The 24,045-nt window shown below is 42.8% G+C and overlaps 1 protein-coding gene across 8 annotated transcripts in view; it reads right to left on the reverse strand.

Annotated features, from left to right (window-relative positions):
• Window positions 1-24,045, reverse strand: part of plch1 (phospholipase C, eta 1) — a 44,725-nt gene that overhangs the window by 4,599 nt on the left and 16,081 nt on the right. For 6 of the 8 annotated variants that reach the window (XM_040180385.2, XM_040180403.2, XM_078098455.1 and 3 more), the window contains 21 exons: window positions 21,149-21,295; window positions 19,021-19,264; window positions 18,781-18,910; window positions 16,794-16,964; window positions 16,229-16,322; window positions 14,861-15,064; window positions 14,230-14,350; window positions 11,935-12,106; window positions 9,939-10,046; window positions 7,533-7,688; window positions 6,755-6,817; window positions 5,610-5,704; window positions 4,591-4,688; window positions 4,327-4,506; window positions 3,393-3,500; window positions 2,900-3,024; window positions 2,630-2,714; window positions 1,585-1,731; window positions 1,114-1,193; window positions 934-993; window positions 85-460 (listed from right to left, as the gene is read on the reverse strand). In XM_040180385.2, coding sequence (XP_040036319.2) covers window positions 85-460; window positions 934-993; window positions 1,114-1,193; window positions 1,585-1,731; window positions 2,630-2,714; window positions 2,900-3,024; window positions 3,393-3,500; window positions 4,327-4,506; window positions 4,591-4,688; window positions 5,610-5,704; window positions 6,755-6,817; window positions 7,533-7,688; window positions 9,939-10,046; window positions 11,935-12,106; window positions 14,230-14,350; window positions 14,861-15,064; window positions 16,229-16,322; window positions 16,794-16,964; window positions 18,781-18,910; window positions 19,021-19,264; window positions 21,149-21,295 — 2,964 coding nt within the window. The remainder of the gene's footprint in view (window positions 1-84; window positions 461-933; window positions 994-1,113; window positions 1,194-1,584; window positions 1,732-2,629; window positions 2,715-2,899; window positions 3,025-3,392; window positions 3,501-4,326; window positions 4,507-4,590; window positions 4,689-5,609; window positions 5,705-6,754; window positions 6,818-7,532; window positions 7,689-9,938; window positions 10,047-11,934; window positions 12,107-14,229; window positions 14,351-14,860; window positions 15,065-16,228; window positions 16,323-16,793; window positions 16,965-18,780; window positions 18,911-19,020; window positions 19,265-21,148; window positions 21,296-24,045) is intronic. The other 2 variants (XM_078098452.1, XM_078098453.1) reach the window with 1 other exon arrangement.

Genomic DNA, 24,045 nt, shown 5'->3' on the forward strand with positions numbered 1-24,045 from the left:
TTAAATGGACGTAATTCTGGTGCATTTGCATAATTCCAAAAGACCTTCACTCTCTTACTATGATGATGAAAGGAGAACACCCACCGATGACTGTGTCTAGGCCCTTATCGCGTTGTTCCTGGTCTGCGGAGCAGAGCGATAGCTGTCCTTGCAGAAGTTTGTCCAAGGGCATTGAGATGGGTCTGTGGATGAGGGGCCCTCGCGGCTCGCAAGGTTTCTCCACGCCTACTTCCTTCCCTGACGTGCCTTCTGCTCTTGCACCATTCTTTTGGTCCGATATTGAAGTCACGGACTCCGACAGCACCATCTTGGTCTTCTTCCGACCCTTTGCCGGGGCACTGGCTGTGCGGCGCAGGAGGTGATCACTGATTGAGCGTTTCCGAAGGCCACCGGAGTTGGTATCCACAGAAGACTTGGAAGAACGGTTAAACAAACCCCGAATACCTCGCAGCTGATGACCCTGAGGGCAGTAAGAAAAGAACAAGAAATAAGGAGTGGATAACAAGAAAGAGGCGAGACATACTCAAATGCTTTTTTTTTTACACGTTACAGTTTGAAATCAAAGTGTCAATCTTCATGAAAACAAGGAAAAATAAACCAGGTACTGAGCTTAACTCGCAGTTAATAATAACAATATCATGCTTTTAAATGCATCGCCTATAGATGGCACCCTGACTCCATAAATTACCACGACAAACAAGATTATGAACGCATGCTTAAATTGCACATGATTCCATCTCTGATGAAAATGAAATCCTCGGTAGTTTTTTCGTTTGGATGTTTATAATAACGAACTTACCAGCAAACTGCATTTCTCAGTTTGTTAATGTAACACACAAACAAGTCATTAGAGACAGCTGAACACAATCTGCACTAGCATCATGCATTGCTGTTTCATGCAGCACCACAAAGAGCCTTAGGGCACCATGGTACCTTGTTAGATCCTAGAAAGTGCATTATGGTAAAGCTGGGGTTCAGGACTAGAGGGCTCCACTAGAAAGACAAAGCATTGGGCTTAAATTGATTCACGTTGAGGGAAACACATTTCCTTCGGTTTGACAAAAGTGGGTCATAGGGGGATTGCTACCATAAATAGCAGGATACAGCACTTACCTTTCCATATACATCATGTACTGACACGTGCACAAAGATGGAAGCCTCAGTGCGCCCCTCCAAGTAAACATGTCTGTAGCCTGTTGTTAATGAAAAGAGAAAAGGCTGTAAGTGATGCAGAGGGAGTAAAAGAAAGCTGTGGGTTGTTATCAGAGTAGTGAATGCGTGGTAGTTGCCTGCGGAGAGGACATCGGGAGTTCAGGGAATACTCTGATGGATGTAAACAGCCAAAAGAACCCACCAAGCCAAAGGTCTTTTACGATACAAATTATGATTCACTAGATAACTTTCCCCATAACCGCAGCACTACCGAATCCATAAATGGAAATCGTGATCTGATCGTGACTGAGTCTCCCTGTCTCTTTAAGTAGATAAACTATAATAATTCTTACTTGCAGTGACAAAGTTAAGTTCATTTCAATGATACACAAAAAATACAGCTGAAAAGACGCTGCTGAATTCTGCACATACCAGGCATCAGGCTGGTGAAGGCAACAGTTCGTTGTCCAATAAAGTCTCTTCCAATTGGGTCGTGGTCCCAGACAAGAAAACGCACCAAAACCACCTCAGCCATGTGAAGTGTAAAGGACAGAGTCTCCTCCCATACTGGATTAAAACCTGAGGAAAGCAAACATATAGTTTTGTGTAATTATGATCGTCTTCAGTATCTCTTTGAAACATGCAGTATATAGAGTACACGAGACTCGTAAAGATAGAGAATGCGGTACTGATTTATGAAATGATATATTTGATGGATCAATGCCCTTCACACTAATCTTATAATACCGTTGAGCCCCCAGGGATCTATAACCTTTCCCAAAGGAGGCTTCACTGCCCCCACCCCCACCCCCAGTCAGGTTTCCTCATATGTGGGGACATGTTTGGGGTGACAACAGCAGATCCCTTTGCTCTGCGTCCTTTACGCTTCATGTTAGATCATCTGATCCAGCGGAAGTGTAAAGTAAAGACATTAAAACACAAATCAAAACCCACCTCTTCAGAGCGGCTTTTAATGTACGGCTGTTTATTGTGTGTGTGTGTTCACTGTTTGCTTGGTTTTATTTATTTACAGCTTAGCTTTTAGGATTTTTAAAAATGTTTTATCCAAAGGGACTTTTGGAAAAGCTCTATATAAATGAAATGTATTATTATTAGATTGAACTGTGTGATTTCGATCTATTTGTAAAACAGAAAAGGTATGTATTTAAAATCACGACAACAGTTATTATCCATCCATCAGCAGACACTTTTCACAGGAGACATTGTGACTTCAAAATACATTTTGGCTTCACATCAATAGTAGCAAAAGCTCATATGTCACGGATGGCAGCAAATTGAAGTTTTAATGGTTCAACAACACAAGCAACCCCTTTCACAATGTCACGTGATGCATGGTTGTTCTAACACCAATTGTTACAGCTTTAAGACTCGTTCAAGATGATATGCTATGATATGCCATATATGCATTCTTCAGCGGGTGCACGGTGCTGTGATTTTGTTGAAATCTGTGTCTAACCGTTGTCGTCAACAACTCGGGTCTGTTCCTTGCAGCAGTCAACAGGCAGGCCGATGATCTCCACTTCGACAAATGGATCAATAATCTGAATAGGATAAACGGGGATTAAAAATCATTAATTAAATATCATTTTTATGATGCAGAATTTATTTGTAGCTAAATGCAAGTCGAACATTTGCGAATGGTCGAGCATGTTTGTATGTGTGTGTGTGTGTGTGTGTGTGTGTGTAAAAATAGAGATGGCGAATGCAGGTTGTGGTGTGTTTATACCTCTCCACGGTCCCCCAGCATGGAGTCTGGTGGTTTGGGCAACTGCTGTCCACTAATGATCTTGAGAATGAGTTGTTTCTTGGGATAAGCCGGAAGCGGGTCGTCACTAAATGGGTTGAAGGAACCTAGAAGAAATAAAGCAGAGGAATAACATAAAGCCGAAATTCTCAGGTCAAGTCACATATTTGTGTTTGTATGTAAGAAAGGTAAAACAAATTAATACACACATTTCTTTAACCTGCTTGACACTGTTGACTTGTGTGGCCACAGGTGTGCTCCATGAGCATCATACAGAGCAGTATTATAAACTACATTTGCAGCAAGCCCATGGAAACATTCATGCCTCCCCTGTGTTGCGTGCCTGCCTTTCAGATGGATATCTATCATCCATCTAAAAGGGAGATGCACATACGTGTTTCTGTATGAATAAGCAATGATTTGTACGCATAAATCGGTCCTTGTTTGTTTGCATGCAGTCAGTCGGTTGCCTTACCTTTACACATGGGAGGGGGCTTGAGGACGTAACCAATACCTCCGTTCACCATGAACTTGGCTCTGTTGAGCTGCATCATCCTGCCCTCTGTCTGGTAGTTCAGAGCAACTGAAAGAGGAAAACTTATTTAGATACGAAATGTCAATAAACCTCTACTGTCATCAATTATTATACAGATAATAATAATTGCATTATAAATAAACAATGAAGATCAGGAGGATGCTCAAAAGTGTGTTGCAAAAAGGATATGAGCAAACAAATTTTTCTCATTGTTTTATTAATTAAAAAGGTGTGCGAATGCAACCTAATTTGAAGATGTGTAAGGAAACCAGCGTACAGAAATTTGAAAAAAGGCAGATTTACAGTTTCAACATCTTCTGTGTTTAGTTTTTATTTACAGGTTTTAATTCCTTTCTAACAGTTTGTAGTGTTGTATGCTTAACAGAGATTTCCCATTAATAAACAGATAAGTACTGCTCTCTGAATTCAATAGATTTGTTTTTGTATTGGCAAGGACAGGCAGGGTATCCTTGGATCGCGAATCTCCTAAAAATAATAATCAGTTCTCAGTTCAGACTCTTTTTCATCTACTTATCCTATTTTTATTTATTTGAGTACTCCTCCTGAATCCTGACCAGTTCCCGTTCCAACTGTAGCCCTGCAAATAAACTGTCACGTACTCAGCTAAACCAAATACACGTGTTTACTGTATGTATTTGCTTGTTGTGTATAATTAGTGTTCATGCACACACCAATTACCCTGTGCACTTACGGCCACTGGCAAACTACACACGTGATATGTGTAAATGAAGTGCATGGTGTGGGGCGCACAGGATGAATCTGAGCATGTGTGCATGTGCTGGCGTGCAGTGTAATGGTGTTCTCATTAACAGTCAACCTCCATACAGGTGACGAACTTCAAAAGGAGTCTTACCCAACTGACATCCCACGTTCCAGTAGAACTGGGGGTTGAAATTGGATGAGTCGATACGATAGGCTGAGGGATAAATCCGTGACAACTGCCTCTGGTTAAAAGCCAGGAATTGATCCGCTCTGTGATTGACCAGAGACTGGGCTCTGGTCTCACTGAACGAAAGAACGTCCCCTGGAGTACCTAAAGAGAAACATGCGTTAGGGGTGCAAAACTGTCGTTGAGGTCAAGATGGCAATGGGACTGTTTGTTTGTTTGCCGTTTCACCTTCATTCAGGCACTCCTGAGAGGCAACGGAGTTGGTGAACACCACGAGGTTTGACAGATCTCTACTCAGTTTCATCGTCTTCCTCTTCCTTCCCCCCCTAAGAAAACGAATGCCAGATGACAGAAGACAATTGCAAGAGAGGACAGAGGAGCGGGAGTGAGAGCACGTAAGGACATGTGGGACAGGTATACCAAGAAGACATGCAAACAGCCACACACTCATAGAAAGAGGATTTTTCCATCATTGAAGCAACTTGCAAACTGCAGGCAAGAGCTTCAAGCAAAACTATTTCCAGAGACCAGAGTGCATGCAGCGCAGCAGGAATCCACGCATATACAACAACACACACGCAGTCTTAACTTAGTCACATAGTTACATTCATAAATAATATGCACCGTGACAGGCATATATTGATGTGCAACCATAACAAAGACAGACAAAACCCTTTTAGGCAGAGAGAGACTAAGGAAGGAAAAGGCAGCTGAATTCTCATACTCAATGCCTAATTACAAAGAAAGAGTGGAAAAAAACATGACAAAGGTCGAAAGAGAGAACTGGGAGATGTACAGATTTAAGTCGTTATTCCTTTGTTTGATTTCTAATAACAACGGAGAGAGAAAAAAATAATGTGATCTGACATGTGGAATTCGGATTAGAGTCTCCTCCATGTGTAAATATCCAATTTGAGGAACTATGGGCAGAACATTGTGATCGAACAGCGAGGCTTACACAGTGAAAACTGCCTAACATTCTTGATGACAACATTTAAAAGACAACGCGTCAAACATGACGCATAAAAGGAGAAGTAATCAAAACCAACCAGTCTCCCCTTTTTCTAATCTCTGTAGCAGCACCTGGCTTGAAATCCATCATTCTCGCAACCATAAATTAGAGCTGAAGAGGCTTTAGCTGGAACTAATGACACCGGGACAGTCGTTGCACCCGGCTGTCACCAACCATCAAACCCCCCCGGTTGTCAGGGATTGTCAGTGCAGTGGAGAAGCGGGTCAAAGGTTACCTGTTGAACTGTCCTCCGGCCTCCCGCCCAGACACCTCCTGAATTTCCTCCTCCTTGTCCGTGCTTTGGCATGGCAGCCTGGATTTGGAGTGCCTCTGGACAGTGGACACAAAGGAATATAAAGTATAAACATACACACACACACAACCACACTACACCTGGGGTACTGATGGGTGGACGCAGAAAGTCATGGTATGCATCCTTGTCTTCAGTTTCTATCCTGATAAATGTGTTGAATAAATAAACATGATGAAACATGAACTCACCAAAAATAATTGTGGAGTTGGCTGAATAAGGATTCATAAAGTGTTACTATTGGAGTAGCAGTTTGAGTGTGTAGTTTTGCTAAGCATTTTGATAATAAAACATATGTAATTATATTTGTCTATTGAAATGTGCATTTTAAACATGAATATTTGGGCTAAAGCGGAGTTGAGGAGCAGATGAGGTTCACAGTAATTACAGGCTTTAGGCTGGTTGCCAAAAGATTACATGCACCCATGCATGCACACTTATACACGCAAAGAGGGAGGTATACAAGAATGAGGAGGAAATGTGAGTGGGTAAACTGCACATGGAGAAGAGGAAGGTAAAATGTAGCCAATGGATGAGGGAAAAAGTGGAATCATTTTTGCCTGAAAAATGAGGGAGTGTAGATGTCTAACAAAAAGAAATACACCAAACCTATATTATAAAGTAAAATGAATGAATCGATGCTAACTGCATCTAAGAAAAACCCTGAAGGTTTAGACAACATCTTGTGAATTTTCACTACGAGGGAAAAAAAAAATAAGCTTAGCGAGGCTGTAAATTACATGCTGCAAATCACATCTGTAATTTACAGATGCGCATTCAATGCATCGTGCAGTGTGATGCGTATGGCGATCTTAATGGTGATTCATGGTCACGCTCTGTGTTTTGATTTTATCATGTACCACTTTATGGAAGATGTATCTACAACAGTGAAGCTTCTTTTCTGATTCTAATCAGGGAAGATCAGTTGAAGAGGCTCATCACACACTCAATGTTGAACTTCGCAGAAACGCATTGTTTTCTATTACCAACTAACTTAAATTTGCCATGTGACACCTCACACAAAAGAGCAACAATCAAACACAAAAACAGAAATCTCTCTTTCTTCTCACCTTTTGTTTTAGCGTTGTAATGAAGGATCTGCTTTGGGATTTCTTCAGAACCCCCTTGGAGCTCTAGAGACAAAAAAGACACATTCTTTTTTTTAGGTTTCTGTGTGCATGTTTGTTTACCTTTATGTGTGTGTGGATCACTGGATGTGAACCTAATCCCAACCACATTAGCACACACCGAGACACTTAAACCCTGAGGCTGAGTAGCTGGAGGGGCTGCATGAGACAACAGCCCAAAAAGCACAGCACAGTTGAAGTGGAGAGCGGGTGAGAAATGAGAAAAAGGGAGAGAGACCGAAAAAAGGCAAATTACTGTTATACAGGGAGAAACGGTAGAAGGGGATCACCAGCCGAGAGCAAAGGGAAACCCCGATGCACACCCACTACATTAAAATGGCTGTCAGGAAAGGGAAGCCTCTAAAAATAGCACAGGAGGCAAGCAGGGAGATTAAATATTAAGCACCACTGCAGACATTTAGTTTCTCATCACTTTCGATCGATTTTAACACACTTTAGATGAAAGAGCTCTCAGGTGGGAGGTCCCTTCTGAGTGGCCTGAGGAGGTCCTGTTTTACTCCATTTGTGTTGTTAAGAGAGTCTGTTTGACTTGTTTGACTTGGTGCGGTAACTAGTCCACTCTTTTATTTTCTCCATTTCCATCTGTGACTAATGCAATGGCCTAGTTTTACCCCCCCCCCCCCCCCTTTCCTTTACTCTCTTCATCTGTTGACGAGTACTGCTCCAATACACAGCTGTTTGCGATGTCTTAGCGTGTTACCTGACGCAGGTTCTTCTGAAGGCCCTGGTGAGTAGCCCTGAGCAGGGCTCGGATGCTGAAACTGTCTGTGTCTTCCTTGTCCCCGATGCGAGACTCCTTCAATAGAGAGTCCAGTTTCTTTCTGATGTGAGATTCTACCTGGTGATGACCATTGTCCTGAGTTGAGGAAGAAGAAAGCCATAAAGAAAGGGCAGAAGAAGGAGAGCCGGGCTAGAAAGTGAGACACAGCACGGAGGTAATTTCGATACAGTTGCAAGGAAACATGTATTGCAAAGAAATGATGGAGGGAAGAGTCATGTTGGTGCAACAGCACATGTTGCGGCTGACAAACAATTACAGCAGCAATTTAGGATTGCAGTTGTAGACATGTAGATGTGCATATAGAAAACAAAAGCGGGTCCAATTTTGACAACTGCACCACTTGCAGGCAATTACTGTTACTAGTTAGCTGTTATTTTTTCATCTTTCAGAGCATCGAGAGACAGTGTTTGATATTTTAACCATATCTTTATCATCGGCAAAAGTTAAATATTTTCTGCTTAATATTGGGAATAGAGCAGATTTCAAACTACTCTGAATTGTTGCGTGTGCTGAAAAAGCTTAATTCATGCTCTATTTAATTTTGGGGATAGAAAAAAAAACATAATAATAATAATAACAATAATAATCTATTTATAGACATGTTGTTGGTGTTTTAATAACCTTAGTTACATTGTGGTACGAGTATAAAATGAAAAACAGCAACTATACAGTACAGTACAAAATCACTTACTTCCCCTAAATATCAAACACCAAATAGTTTAGTCTGCAGTGAGCTGCAAATTGATATTTTGGACAGATTGTATTCCTATTATACATATTTTACAAGTCTCTATTTGCGCAGCCAGAGTATCCCTATTAGACAAAAGCTATATTGTGTTATTGATGGAATGTTGGTGGTGATTACTGTGAAAGCAGGTTTAACGAGCTCAATACAAAACCTCTCATCAGTAAAAAACCTCGCACCAGCCTTTTAAAACCTGTCATTAAAATGGCAATGATCATCCAAAGTGGCATCTGCAGCCTGGTGCCTCCAGCTAAATCCAGAAGAACGATGCCATTTTCTGAACCGAACCATCTGGGTGTGTGTAGTGTTTTCCTACTTTAAATGTGGTGAGAAGGACCCTGCCACTATACAGAAATAAATAAAAAGGATTAAGATTCATTATAAAAACGTGTCACAAGGCAAGTTCAGGAGTGATTTGCAGCCAGGAAGCAGGGACCAGATTCGCTGACATGTTTTACATGTTTCTGAGCAGCTCGCCCTTTATTTTTTAAACGCAAGTTTATGTCCCTACCATTAAGCATTAATTATTCCCAAACATTACTGCAATGATGGTCAATAAAACTTTACAAGTACCCACATTACTACCCAATTACTGGAGTCATTACTTTGTGCACAACAATGTCATTAAGAGCCCATTACCTAAATTCTGTGTGTGGAGGAATGGTTGTATTCTCTAACGTTAAGCAGCACTTTAACAAGTTAAATTACAAAGGAAAACTACCAAGACAGACAGAGAGAGACAGCAGGAATATTGAGTTACTTTTAGGTCTTTGTTTCTAAAGGTATTTTTTTGTAAAGGTGAAAATGGAGATAAATATTTTTTATTCAGAACGCTGCTGCTAGAGTTCTAACAAAGACCAAAAAATGTGAGCACATTACACCAATTCTTAAATCCTTACATTGGCTCCCAGTATGTCAGAGAATTTATTTCAAAATCAAAATCTACCGCTCACATATAAATCACTACATGGTTTAGGGCCAAAGTATATCACTGATATGCTTCCACTACATAAGCCTTCAAGATCACTAAGATCTTCTGACACCAATCTGTTAGTGATTCCCAGAGTAAATACAAATCATGGGAAAGCATCATTTAGTTACTACGCAACAAACAGCTGGAATAAACTTCCTGATGATTTAAGACTTGCCCCAACTCTGACCACGTTTAAAACAAGACTGAAAACTTTTATGTTCAGCTTCGCCTTCTGCTAAATTTTACCTACATTGCACTTTTAACCTCTGCCTTTAATTAAACAATTTAAATAAGATTGTAATTTATAATTTTATTTGCTGTTTTTAATTGTCTTTTAATTCCTGCATTTTATTTCACTTTATTGTATGAAATGTTATGATGTGAAGCACTTTAAGTCTGCCATGTGTATGAAAAGCGCTATACAAATAAACTTTGCCTTGCCTTGATATTTTATATTAATATATATATATATATATATATAATATTTTTATTTGAAGAAATACTGTTCTAATTTGTTTGCGGATATATTCTATTCAAATCATTTCAGTGCGTTTGTACAAAAGTGCAAAGTGCATTTCATGTTTACAGCTATAATCCTCCGTCTTACATTACTGCTCTTCAGCTTGAAGTCATCCTCGATTTCATCAGCGCTGTCATCATCCGACACTTCCCCTTCCTCGGCGTCCGCCGAGAGATAGGCAGGTAGACTCTTCCCCTGGATGAAGAGAGCGCAGACATCGATCAACAATTCAAACCGCGTGTCTCACAACCCTCCCGTGTCTGTAGAAAGCCCGCACAGGTTGCACGTCTGAGATAGTCAGTGCGAGCATAACGCAGAAGAACGAAGCATGTTTTACTGCGCAAATATAAAATGGCGTGTGGTTCATTCGTCTGAACTTATAGGCAGAGTGAAAGCCAATGCTGCCACATATAAGCACGCAATAGAGCAGAAAACACACTCTAGTGCCCGCACAAACACACGCCCGAGCTATACAATCAGCAGCGCATTCTCCTCCAAGCTCTTCCAGCAGAGTGGAAGCCCATTAGTGAGACATTTCTGAAGGTTTAAGTGGGAGTCAAGATTTTTACAGGTTCTTCCCAAGTGGATGGCAGACTCTGAGCCTTCAGCAGTACATCGAGTGGCACCTTGTTTCAACCACGTCCACCCGTCCTTTATCCCGTCTTTCTTTGATCTGGGTAGAAAACCACTGTGCCAAGTTCCCTTATTGTCTCTCTGGTCTCGTGCTTCACCGGGGGGTTGGAGACGGGGGTTAAAGGCAAAGAGGGCGCAGAGCAAAAAAAACACACACGGAAAGCTTTTACTCAGAACAACGCCCGCTGTTTCTTTGTATGAACAATTGTTCCTGTGCTGGTGGGTAAAGATGTTCTGGCTGTGAGGCTATCAAAGTGAAAGTGGTATTAAAACGAAGCACATGTTGGGTCTCTTATAGAGGATTATCATATCCACAACGTTTCACGGATCGTCTTGCTGGGCACACACCTTCCTCGGGATTACAACAATGGGTGCAGTAAAGAGATAAGCTTGTGAAGCTGGACACGAGAAAAACAAACATTTAATCGGTGCTTTTGACTTTCAAAATGATCAGATATCTGAAAGAATAAAATCAATGATCTAAACAGACGACGCGTTTTTCTTGTTATAATTAAATTGTATACTTCAAAACTAAATGACTAAATACGTTCTTTGTCCCTGCTTTTAAAAACAACAACTCACTCACACTGTATTTAGAGTGTGAGTGGCCCACAGGGGGGGGTCTCTTCCCCTGGGGGGGGATGCTCTCTCACAGACATCCCACAACAGGCCCTAAGCATCAACTGAGCACAGCATATAGAACTTTTCCTCAGCGAGCAACTGGGGCGCACCGGCAGGTCAGTTATTTCACACGCTCTCTGAGGTCGGAGCGAGCGGCAAAGTCATCTTAACGACAAAGTCTCCAGAGAGGACGGCTTCGGAGACTTAAGGCGGAGCAGCGGAGAGGCAGACTGCGGCTTAGCCATGACACACGGGGCAATGCGTCCCCCCCCGGAACACCATGCAGCGGGCAAATAGCTTCCTAGAATCTAAACTCTGCTGGGTAACAGTGTGTTTCATGGAAGGCAACGTCATGAATATTTATCTATTCATGGCGGTTAACGCAAGCTTTTTCTGCAACTAGAGCCAATTTTAATAATTAATAGTTTGACACCCCCCCCCCCCCCCCCCCCCCATCTGACCCTCCGTGCAAGATGCGCTTTATAATGTTGTATGAAAAATAGAACACATCAATCTCTTTCTCAATTATCATGTGCCAGCATCTCTTCCTTGTGTACTTTCTCCACCATGGCTAATACAATGACAGTTTTGTCCTCCCCTTTTTCCTCTTGCTTCTCTTTATCGGTTCATAGCCAATAATTAGCTGCCTCGCAGTGGCTCTCCCACTCCCCATCGTCAGCACGCGAGGTTAAATGCGGCTCTCCGCTTTCGTCACTGAGATAAGAGGAAGGAAATGGAGACGCGCGATGCAGATGGTTCGCCTTGCGACCAGATGATCAATTCATTAGAAAGCTGTGATTCACCAGCAGCGTCCACAGCGTGTTCTTACTTTGATGAGTATCTTGCCCTGCAGGCTTTGAGGACTGGGCAGCGTCTTTGAATCTCTGCTCAGTGCATCTCTCACATCCAGTTTGTCTCCAAAGATTTCTCGCAGGTACTGAGCAATTTTCTTTTGCTGCTGGATGCTACAGTGGTTCTCTATGGACAAAATGACTGGGTATCTGTAAGAAAAAACAAAATATACACGTTACGATTTTATCATCTGGTAATATGGAAAACCTACAGAACAGCGAGGAGATAAATAATTTAACAAATACAGCTGCAAAAACAACTCTTCACTGGTGTGTGTTTGCCTGTGTTTTCATTTGGAAAAGGTGAAATGACTTGATGCCACATAGTCGCCCAGCTCAAATGTCAGGTTTGTCAGACTGACAGCTCTCCCTCAGGGGAACTAGTCCTTCTCTAAACTGCATCTCTGATCCACAAGAACTAACACACACACTCACGCACACATAAATGAGTTCACTGCCAAAGACAAAAAGAGACAACAGAGAAAAGAACATCCAGTCATTTCACTTTGACACCCGGACATCGACATCCAGGAGCTTCTCTCCAGTGAAACACTGAGGCGGCTCAATGAGTTGTGTTGTTTGTGTGTGTGTGTGTGTGTGTGTCTGTATGTTGTGTGAGAGAGAGAGAGATGTGGGGGAGAGCAGACTCGTTCCATTTCAATACAGCCCGGGGGCCATTAATCATATTAACATGTGGCACTGATGATAAAATATTGGCTGAATGTAAAAGGTGAGAACAGCAGAGAGGAGGAGAACAGCACGGGATGTTGGAATAATTCCGTTCTTTGCTGTCGTAATCAAGGATGACTAATCAATATGGGGTTGTTTATGACAATATGCAGATGTTTCCTCATTTGAAGCAGTAAATGTTTCCATTCATGATCGTATGGTATTTTATTTAATTTACAGAATAATAATCAATGAATGAAATAATATTATCAGCTATAACGTGTTAAGTAGAGTTAAAAGACGTGAGGCAGCAATTAACAGGGTTGTCATGGGATTTTTGGGTTGTGTGCCTGTGTCTTTATTTTGCTTCCTTGTTCATTTAAATGTTACCCTACATAAACCTATGATTGATTGGCAATGTAATTAAATCAATAATACAACATTTAGGGAAACACGCTTATTTGTTTTCCTTTCGAGAATTTGTGAGAAGATCAATTCTGTCATTTGTCAAGTTTGGTAAATATAAACTAATTTGACCAATTTCAACAAGCATCTTAGCGTAGCTTAGCTTAAAGATTAGAGACAGGAGGCCGCTTGCGTTGCTCTGTCCACAGGCAGCTATACCCACCTAAGCTAAGTTATTATCACATTTTTGTCTCCTGCTACAAGACAAAGAATACAAAATTAGAATGAGGTTAAGGAGTTTATGCTGGGCTAATATTTTCTTAAAATGTTTAATTGTACCTAGAACAACTGATCATAGATTACCTGGGAAATTGACAGAATAAATGATACGATATAAAAAACAAATGCACACTCTTATTCATTTTGTGAAACATACATTGCCAAACAAACTTAGCTTTTTTAGTTTAATCACATAGATTTAATCTGCTCCAACACTACCTAATAAATAACTGGTTTTATTACACAAGCACTCATAAGTATGGCAATAGATGTCAAAGCAAGCCAATGTAGCAGCAGGAAGCTGCATCATTCATCACTTTGTTTGGGTATTGTTGGACCCAGCAGAGACAAACGGGGTCTCCTCGGGGAGCCAGAGGAAACGCTGCACAGCAGATGGTTCAGTAATAGGTGCTAATTACTGCCAGGAATCATAGCGTTCTCTGAAAAACACCAACCTGGCTGATGTTGCAACTGTCGTGTTAAAACTTGTAGGAGAATCAAATTCAAATATATTTAGTAAAAGCTGTGTGAAAAACTCTTAACTCTTTTTATGAAGAGAAACACAGTAGTAGCTCTGCAGCTTTTGTATGAGCGAGTTGCATTTGTATCTGATCCCAAAGGAGGACGTAAAGCAACTCAATCTAGCGAAAGAGGGCAATATACAAAAAATAATAGAATCTGTGTGTTTGTTTGTGTCTGTGTGTGTGTGTTTGTCTCTGTGTGTAACTTGCTTCACTAAATGTCAACCAGAAATGATGTTTTAGTCATATTTATATGAGTAAGTAAATTGAAGGAGAAATAAGTAAAGGGCATTTTTATTTGCCATGTGAGACATTTTCTCCCAGAACATCGTGGAAGTGTCTAGTTGTGTCACAGGCACTCACATGCTATCACACACAACAATAGGGTTGTTGACTCACTGGTTATTTATGAAGGCATATTTATTGATGGTCTCTATGACAGACTTGAAAGGTATCTTGGAGGTCAGAGTGTAGCCGTGTTGGACCATCGGCTCTCCATCAGGACCATCCCAACAGTCCACTACAGGGAAAAACAGAATAAATGATGGAGGAATAACACGGCATCACGTTACTGTTCTCAGCGTCCCGCCTCTTCTCACTGTGCAGCTTTGAGTATTGGAAAGAATATTTCAATTATGCTTGACATCTCAGCTTACTCTCCAAAGAACAGTTGTATAAATATATTATGTGACATTAAAACATACTTCTGTATACAACCCTTGCAGGGTTTATTTTTATTCCACTTTTAGCACGGACCAGAGCTTTTTTCACAATTAGAAAGCTGCTTTTCCAATTAAATCAAGTCAATTAAAATTGACTTTTTCACAGCAACTACTCTGTTTTGAGTCATGACATTGGGACAGTAATGCATGATGCAATGGTATCACAAACCTAAAACGGCTAAATACAATACAACCAAGCTTCATTTTATTATTCACACCTTCACACTTCTCCTACTGTGACATGTCAAATGGGAACAGCTTAATATATGCAGAGTCAGATTAGATTTGCAAGAGGTTCATATGAATACCTTCTACACAGCGGCATCCCGACTGCAGCACCCAGGCGTACATGTCGACCTTAGAGTGGGAGAGTAGCTGGTCCCCAGTCAGGTATGTGTTGTGACTGGAAGCGATGAAGTAGTTACACAGAGGTTGCTCCATGTCTTGATTCACCTCGTGGTGCAAAGGGTTGAAAATATCACATGTGGGACTGCGCATGAAGCTTGTAAAGCCTGGAGGAGAATACAAAATGATGATGGAAATAAATAACGTAGTAAGATAGGCATTGTCGGAATATTGTAAAGTTTTAATTATGTTTTATTGCATAATTTATTTTCAGTCATGTGGACGGAAATGCTGTTGCTCAGTGTCGGTGCATCACTTGTCAATACTAAACTATTGGATGGATTGCCATTAGATGTACATATACTCCTGCATTAGATATAAAATTAGACATTTTAAAAAACTATTTAAAATTATTTATAAATTACTTCATCTCCAGAAAAATACCTCTCATAGGGTGAGATTAAAGGGAAATATGCCAGAAATCAAAAGCAGACAAAAAAAAAGAAGCAGACATGCGGAAAAGGAGAAATGAGTCTTTAGTGATCTGGCTGGTTCTTATCATGGGGCCATCAAGGCTGAATTCAGTACACCGTATATATTATTATTTATCATAAATATTGCAGGTAACAGCCTGTCACACTTTACAAACATGTTAATCCTGATTTGTTTGTTCGCTGTCACATCTGTGCAAATTACATATTTAAACACACATGTCTGGCCTGCAGGCACATCGGTCCGGTCAGTCAGACACTCACAGTTTAGCTGCCGGGCCTCCAACAACAAGATTAGTCTCACACTTCCTCCAAACCTTCACTTCTCATCTTCCCATACTCCCTCTTCTCTTTTCTTTCACGCTCTCAATTTCATTTTTCCCAGAGCCCTCATTCATACTCCAGCTTCCCTCCTCAATCCTCAATCCTTCTCCCTTATATGAAATATGTAATATTTACTTGGTGTGGGTTTCCCCTTATGAGTCTGTGTGTGTGTATCAGCTTAACAAAATGTGGTCCTGGACACACACACCACAGCAGGAGTTTCCTCGGGGAGTTATTCATATCTCTCAATGTCCGTCTGACGACAGATCTGGTCCCTGCGCTGACGGTCTCCAAACTTGGTTTGTGCGGAGTTGAGATCAAAATAAATGAGTTGGTCCCGAGATGCTTCTTAAAAACTAAGCTAGGGAAATATATATGCATATCTACCAAAGGATTTTCTGAATTATATGTAACTTTTGACTGTAATGCAGACATTTTTGAGGATTTGGAAAAAAGGAGAGAACTGAGGGAACGTAAAAGGGATAGAAAAGACAAAGAAAATAAAATAATGTTCACCGTCAATTCCCAAGACTCCGCTCTGCTTATTTTCATCGGACATCTCAAACTTGTCAATGATTTCTGCAACATACTCTGGAGCCACATTGGTCATCTAGAGAGAAAAAAGAAAAACATAATTTAGACTTTGAGTGATTTAACCCCTTTGTAAGTGATACCTGGAGTCAGACTGATTTCCATTTGTTTAGCTATAAATGACAGTTAGCAAAGGCAGGAAGCGGTTAATATCGCATGATGAAAACTGACACTATTGCCGTGTAAGAAAGAAAGGAATTTGTCGAAAACATAGAGAAAAACACTTAAAGTGAAAAAGTGTAAAGAGAAATAGAAAAATGGCTCCCATGAGAAACAATTTTAGGCGTGATGGATTGACTTCCTCTGGACAGACAGCTGAGGTAGAAAGAGCTAACTGTTAGACTGGTGAACGGAGAAAAGGAGTCTCATCCTTCTCGTTTGGGTGGTCGTATCTCAAATTGAAACGGCTTTCCGGGGTAGACCTTTAAAATGCGTTGGGTCTAACTTCACTGTGTGAGTCTTTTATTGCCTTTAACCTGAGGCTCCTCACCTTCTGCTCATTGCGCAGGAGGTTGGCCAGCTCCTCTGCTGTCAGGTGATCCTTCCTGTCGCTGTACGCCATCATCAGCAGGAACAGGTCTCGTCTCAGAGACATCATCTTGTAGAAGACGGAGAACTCCTCGTACGTCAGCGTGCCCTGCTGATCGTCCGTGTCCGCTTCCTGTGAGGATGTGGAGGGGACATGTGATCACATGACACATCTCAGCGATCATATTGGGAAGGGAAAGTACATCAAATACCTAAAACACATGGACAAAACTTTTTTGTGTCATCTTAATCTTTATCTGCCGAGCATCTTTGCCGCAGCTTCCTTTTCTGCCCCTTCGCCACTTGCTATAAATTGTCTTATGATTCAATAAAAGCGATCCGAAAGGAAATCAGCCACTAAGAACACATTGTCAGGCTGAATAGATGTGAGTGAAATGTAAAGGTTTCAGTACAGTACTTATTGGGATATGTGATATAGTCAAAAAACAATTAGCTAATATCAGCTAAAATCTAATAACTAATATCAGACAATTTGCGGTATAAAATGAGCTCAGACCTGTCGGCTACGCACGAGGGAACATATGCGCAGCTGCAAACAATCTTTCCCTTTGTCCTTATGAGACAAACACATTTCTTCTTCAAGCAGCTGCTTCTCGCCTCACCTCATATCTCGCGGCCGCTGACAGCGAACCTGCTCGCACTCTCGGGCCACCCCGCTCTGCCCGCTCGCTGGGCAGCAGCTCATTTTACCTGGATCTCACACGGGGGCCCATTGACTCCACACCAAATCTAATAATACCAGCTAATGCATCAATCACACTCCCATAATGAGCTTGCTGCGTGCTTTTGGGATTCCATCACAGAAAGCATCTACACACGACCAGCAGGATAAATCCCTGTGACTTCATCATAAATGCATGGACCGAAAATAAAGAGATCCAGAGTATATCAAGCAACTGCACAAGCTGTCCCTGTTTGCTACGCTGTTATCTGCCAATGCTTGAATATCAGAGCAAAATTAATAAAATGCACCATCTAATCTCAACCCATAGTGAATTATTTATAGAGAAAAATGATAGTTTAGCCAATTATGCAGAGATACGAAACTGTATGAATGATAAGCTGCTCGGGGTTGCTGAAGGCTTTAAAATACGCACTGCAAGGGAATTTCAATTAGACGGTTTTAAGATCACGATTAGCTAAATTACAGATATGTTGTCATCTTTTTTTTGTATAAATTTCATTGCAGACCTAAATAAATTAACATTAAGATTCAGTTAGAGCGCACACAGTGCAAACATGTGGCATTGTGATCTATTTAGCATTATCATAGTAATTCATTTGCTCATGGTTGACCAGCTTTCCTTGTTATGGTTTCATCTGACTCATCAACATCTGCCTCTATGGTGACTTCCTTGCATTTATTGACGGTATTTTTGACTTGTTTAACCCCTAAACCACAGATCAAAGAAATATTCCCGTCTGATGATTAACTTTCTAATTAACATAGCTGTTCAGTCAAGCATGCCTGCTAGAGTAAAGGTAAAAAAACAAACTATACCTCCATTAGAAAAGCCGAGGACGCTGTATGTAGATTTCTGAACTCACTCAATGTGACATTAGTTTTAAAAATTGAATCCGCTCGCTGCGCACTTCATCTATTTCCACTTAAAGTGTCCCACTCGCGCATGGACATATTAAATATTTCTCGCACACGTATTTCAGGAATGCACATGAAAATTTTAAATGCAACGGTGAGCTGACGTAAGTGATCTCAAATATTTAACAAGGAAGTTGATGTGTTCGATTGAAAGCAAACCACGTGTTTATTTAATAGAGGGCTTCACGTACTGTATGTATGCACGTGTTTTGATATTTAACTTCCGTTCACAGCTACAGTGATGCTCCATAACCTCATGTAAAATCAACCTATTGGATTTGAGATGTCAAATAATGAAATGAAAAACACAAGAGCTCCATAATTTCACCTGAAACATTTGTTTGACCTTCCTGCGTGGCAGATTGACATTCAGCTTGTGGAGAAGTTGGTAGACCTCTTCAATGTTCAGGAGACCGTCTCCGTTCTTGTCGGCCTCCTCGAAGGTCTGCTTCAGCCACGTGAAACCCACGTTAAGGAAAAAGATAGTCAACTAAGAATGATGTTTTAGGGATGCCGGTTGGAGTTGGCACACTGAACCACCGGAAAAGAACGGGGGGCTGAAGGATATTGGTCGTGTGTCCGCTGTCGCCTCGCCAGCGAGTCCTCGTCACTGATGCCGGCCATCAGGTAGCGGAGGCCGGTTATCCAGGTCCGGGCCTCCTCTGCGTTGGAGGTCACCAGATCGAGGGACTCCATGTGGTTTCCGTGGTACACCGTGAAACAGCAGGCCGGGTCGAAGCTGCCGTCTGCATGCCGATGGAAGATGTCTGATTGACTGCCCTCTGTTACTTTGTAGAGTGAATCTATGGTGACTGAGGAAGGGAAAAGACCAACTTGATTATTTGTGGAAAGACACTAATCATTTTGGTTTCGTGTTGACACGAATCGCAACTTGAATGATGAAGCTGGTGGTATCCTATGTTTCGATTTACAACTTTATTAGCCACAGTGTTGCACCTGAGGACAAGTCCCTTTATTTACATGAAAGTGTCCAGTAGCAGTTTTTTTTCCACTAATGAGAGTATACGTGCATGTGTTTTACCAAAAGCTAATATTAGTAAACCTGAAGTTAAAGACTTACTGTTCAGTAGGAACAATTGAGAGAGTTCATCTCTTTCCCTGATTTCCTCTATCATGTGTTGAAAAACATAGTAAACAGTTGCTATTGTCTTTGGAGTTAATCAGAGTCAAATAGGATGGCAGTATGAACTAAGCTATTTTGGATTCTGTGTCATTGTTAGTTAAAACAGCCAAAGCCTGCAGTAAAATGTGTCCTGTTCTGCACATCATACCCTTCAACTAGCTTGTCTTCTCCTCACGCTATGCCTCTCAGATCTGTCTCATTCCATTAATTTGATTTGTTAATGTTCCTCATCATTGCATTAATGTGTTTTTTCTCAAAACAACAGACTCCTTAGGATTTTGAAAAATATGATTATGTTTTAATGGTTGATAAAAGAATGAATGACATGCTGAGTCAATTAAATAAATTACCTTCTTATACAACCCAAAAAAATAATTTAGTCCTTATCCATGCTAAAATGATCCCAGTCCAATTCCACATTACACTCTGCTCCCGTTACATAATTTCAACTCATACACCCCGATATGACAAAAAGTAACCAGATGGCAGCCTGGCAACACAAACGCACAGGAGGACATACACTCAAAGAAGGAGCTGGGCAGCTGTTTTATTCTCTTAAATCATGTCAATGGAGAGTTTCTAAGAGGCTTATGTAATGCTGACCGCCTACATACATACACACGCACACGCACACACCCTATTTGATCACATGCATGGTCAGGTCCATAGACAGATCTATGAATCAGTTGAAAGAAGAAGAGAAGAGGAGACCATGAATTAAATGATGATTATCTCCTCTTTGTCAGAGCCCTTTGTGACATGATGCCTCTCCACTTTGAAGGAGTTCGATCAAATGCAATGGATTTTATTTAAATTCCTCTTGTAACTGTAAAGTGCTTGAATTTCGTATTGACTCACTGCACAGAAGCTACAGCTGTTACACAGACATGTTTAAGCAAAAAGTTAGAAGAAGATCAGGTTTTTGGTTGAATGTAAATAAACATCTCTCTTACTTAAGATACTGCTGGTGTCATAAGGTGACTAATCAACATCCTTAATAATGTAGTTATTGAGAACGGACAACAAAACCATTTTTATAACAATACTTTTTTTTCCAACAAGCCAGGTTTGGTAACGGCCCGTTCCAGGAGCAATGTCTACAACTATTTGCTGTGTTCTGCATCCTTCATGTTTTAAATCCAAGCCTCTCCTTGCTTAGTCGGATTGGCAGCGTTTGTGCCGTTAGACGTGCTTTGAACGTAGAACGTAGCATCTTCAAAGGCAGAACGAGTAGAATCTGTCAGCTGCGATTTGCAAATCCCCACATTTAAAGTTGTCCCCTCCACCTCCGCCGAGCAACACTAGAAGCAATTAGTTTGAGAGTACTGGCCAATCCCCGATTCACACACTCCTGACCTGAATGATCTTTGTCTCCTTAGTGTTCCACCTCCCCATATTTAAGATATTAAGAGATTAAGATATCCAGGGGTTTTTTTCCCGCATAATGCAGGAAACCACAGATCTCATGATTCAAGCTGATATCTTCCGTTAGACCTCCATCTTTCCGACTCCACGCTGGGTGTGTACGTGTGGTGCACCCATGCATACTCACTCTTGGCCTTCTCACTCTTCCGCGAGGGTTTCCAGCGGATGCAGGAGCGATGATCATCCAGGTAGAAAAGTCTCACCAGTCCTTTGGATCCCGCCTTCAGCTTCACCATCTGCGTCCCGGACTGCATCACACTCATGCATCGCTCCACTGCGGAAGAAAACACACAAACACTGGGCTTCAGTGGAGCACACTGCGTTGAGGCACAAAGGGAACAGGTGTGTGGCTTTACTATTTTCTCCTCAGGAGGAAGTAAGGCAAAGTGTCACAGCGTCGCACATTAGCGACCAAGCCAGCAGCCGACGTGGGTCGGAGTCCAAACCGCAACAGAAATGCTACTGTTCGGACACACAGCGCCGCCTTTCTCTTTCCCACCGACTGCTACCGTGAGAAGGAATAAAGCGGGAGCTCTCACAGAGAGCGAGAGGGACAGAGCTGTGTGTCTCCTTGATCCGAGCTTCACAAGAGACCTCGAAGGCTGAGGAAGCCGTGCTGAGGCAGGTGGGAATATAGGCTGCAGAAAATAGAGCAAAGAAGGCTTTTATCTTGCAACAACAATTCAAGATGTTGGTTTACCAAGTCAAAAAATAATAATTTAAAAAAAACATCTTTGCTACTTGCCTCTGCAGATCGTTTTGCTTTCAGCCTTTTCGCCCATACAAAAGATTTTTCGATTTAGTTTGCTTCAAAAAATACATTTATAAATTCCGAGAAGAAGTATCTATCCAGACTTATTGTCCCAATTTTTAGTTATTCTTAAAACTCCGTTTGATTTTAAACCCGTCCCCTGGAGGTTTGTGGCTCACCCAGAGTAACAGGAACAAGGATTCGGGGAATGAAATATTGCTATGACATTAGACCAACACCGCCGCATTTTCATTCAGAACTACCTGCATGACTAGATGGAGTTGGATAGGGGTAAGTAAGAACATCTCTGGTTTTGCTTCATTTGCAATTTGAGAAAACTCACCCTCACTCCATGCAGCTACCCAACAACAATTGAGTGTTGGATAGCTGCATGGAGGCTGCGTTAAATACTGAGGCAGTTATAACAGTCTCTGCCCCATCAGCTTCAACTTCAAACCCCTCACTTCCTGTAACAGTCTACAAGCTACGTAATACACCTTGAAAAGTAAACCTGATTTCTAGCAGTCGTCTACAGGCGATGGTTAAATTAAAGACACTTGGATTGAAAATAACAAGAGACGGTGGAGCGTTCTACGCAGGAGAACGCAGTGAGTGAAATAGTTGTGAGAAGTTACTTTGTGTTTGTCTGCTCGACAGGCTGCCACTGACCAGCATGAAGAGAGGATAAAAGACTGTTACGCACGCCTCGTGGAGGAGGGAACGCAACGACCCGCCGCTCGTCATCTCAATGTGGAAATGGGGGAAAGAGGTGTGGTGCGTGTAGGTACATGGACGACCAGAACACATATAGCCCGTAAAAAGGAATGTTTATCAATATATATATGAATACGGGTTGCTTGGGAAAAGGGGCTGGGCGGAACCAAAACAATGAACAAAACAAAATAGTCCCTCTTGCCTATCTGACCTGAAACACCCCCCCCCTAACCTACCTTGAGCACTAGCAAGGCTCACTAACCAAATACAGGGGGTGGTCCGCCCAGGTCTTGCCTAGTGTTTCTAGACAGGAGGATGACTACGGGTGGTGTAGACCCATGGGCAGCTTGCCTACGCACTCCCAAGGTGCTTCCCCTTTTCCCTGGGAACAAAAGACAAAAAAAACAGGATTAAACACAAATGACAAATTTCACAAGCACACAGAACAAGATTTAACAGAGACTCCAAGTCACACCCAACGAGCGAGAGCTTCCTAACAAAATGGCACCACTTTATGTGTTGCGAGGGAAGGAATCCAGGTGCAGCCACTGACGAGTGGGTGGGGCCAGATCTCCAGTCTGGGGACTGCTGCTCCTGGAATCAATCACCTATCAAGGCACAAAACAAAGCCACCAAACACAGAAAACTGGGGAACGTAACACACCCACCCCAAAAACAGCAAACCTCCAGTTTGCGACAAAACAACCAAACGTAACCCAGTACTTAAACACGCGATAGCTGGCCGAGTCGGGGCTGGGACTGAGAGCCTCGGAAGGGGAGGATCGCTGCGGCGGAGGCCCAGCGGGAAGGGGAGGATCGCTGCGGCGGAGGCCCAGCGGGAAGGGGAGGATCGCTGCGGCGGAGGCCCAGCGGGAAGGGGAGGATCGCTGCGGCGGAGGCCCAGCGGGAAGGGGAGGATCGCTGCGGCGGAGGCCCAGCGGGAAGGGGAGGATCGCTGCGGCGGAGGCCCAGCGGGAAGGGGAGGATCGCTGCGGCGGAGGCCCAGCGGGAAGGGGAGGATCGCTGCGGCGGAGGCCCAGCGGGAAGGGGAGGATCGCTGCGGCGGAGGCCCAGCGGGAAGGGGAGGATCGCTGCGGCGGAGGCCCAGCGGGAAGGGGAGGATCGCTGCGGCGGAGGCCCAGCGGGAAGGGGAGGATCGCTGCGGCGGAGGCCCAGCGGGAAGGGGAGGATCGCTGCGGCGGAGGCCCAGCGGGAAGGGGAGGATCGCTGCGGCGGAGGCCCAGCGGGAAGGGGAGGATCGCTGCGGCGGAGGCCCAGCGGGAAGGGGAGGATCGCTGCGGCGGAGGCCCAGCGGGAAGGGGAGGATCGCTGCGGCGGAGGCCCAGCGGGAAGGGGAGGATCGCTGCGGCGGAGGCCCAGCGGGAAGGGGAGGATCGCTGCGGCGGAGGCCCAGCGGGAAGGGGAGGATCGCTGCGGCGGAGGCCCAGCGGGAAGGGGAGGATCGCTGCGGCGGAGGCCCAGCGGGAAGGGGAGGATCGCTGCGGCGGAGGCCCAGCGGGAACGGGAGGATCGCTGCGGCGGCCCAGCGGGAACGGGAG

This window comes from Gasterosteus aculeatus, chromosome 1 (assembly GCF_964276395.1).
Source record: "Gasterosteus aculeatus chromosome 1, fGasAcu3.hap1.1, whole genome shotgun sequence".
Lineage (NCBI taxonomy): Eukaryota > Metazoa > Chordata > Actinopteri > Perciformes > Gasterosteidae > Gasterosteus > Gasterosteus aculeatus.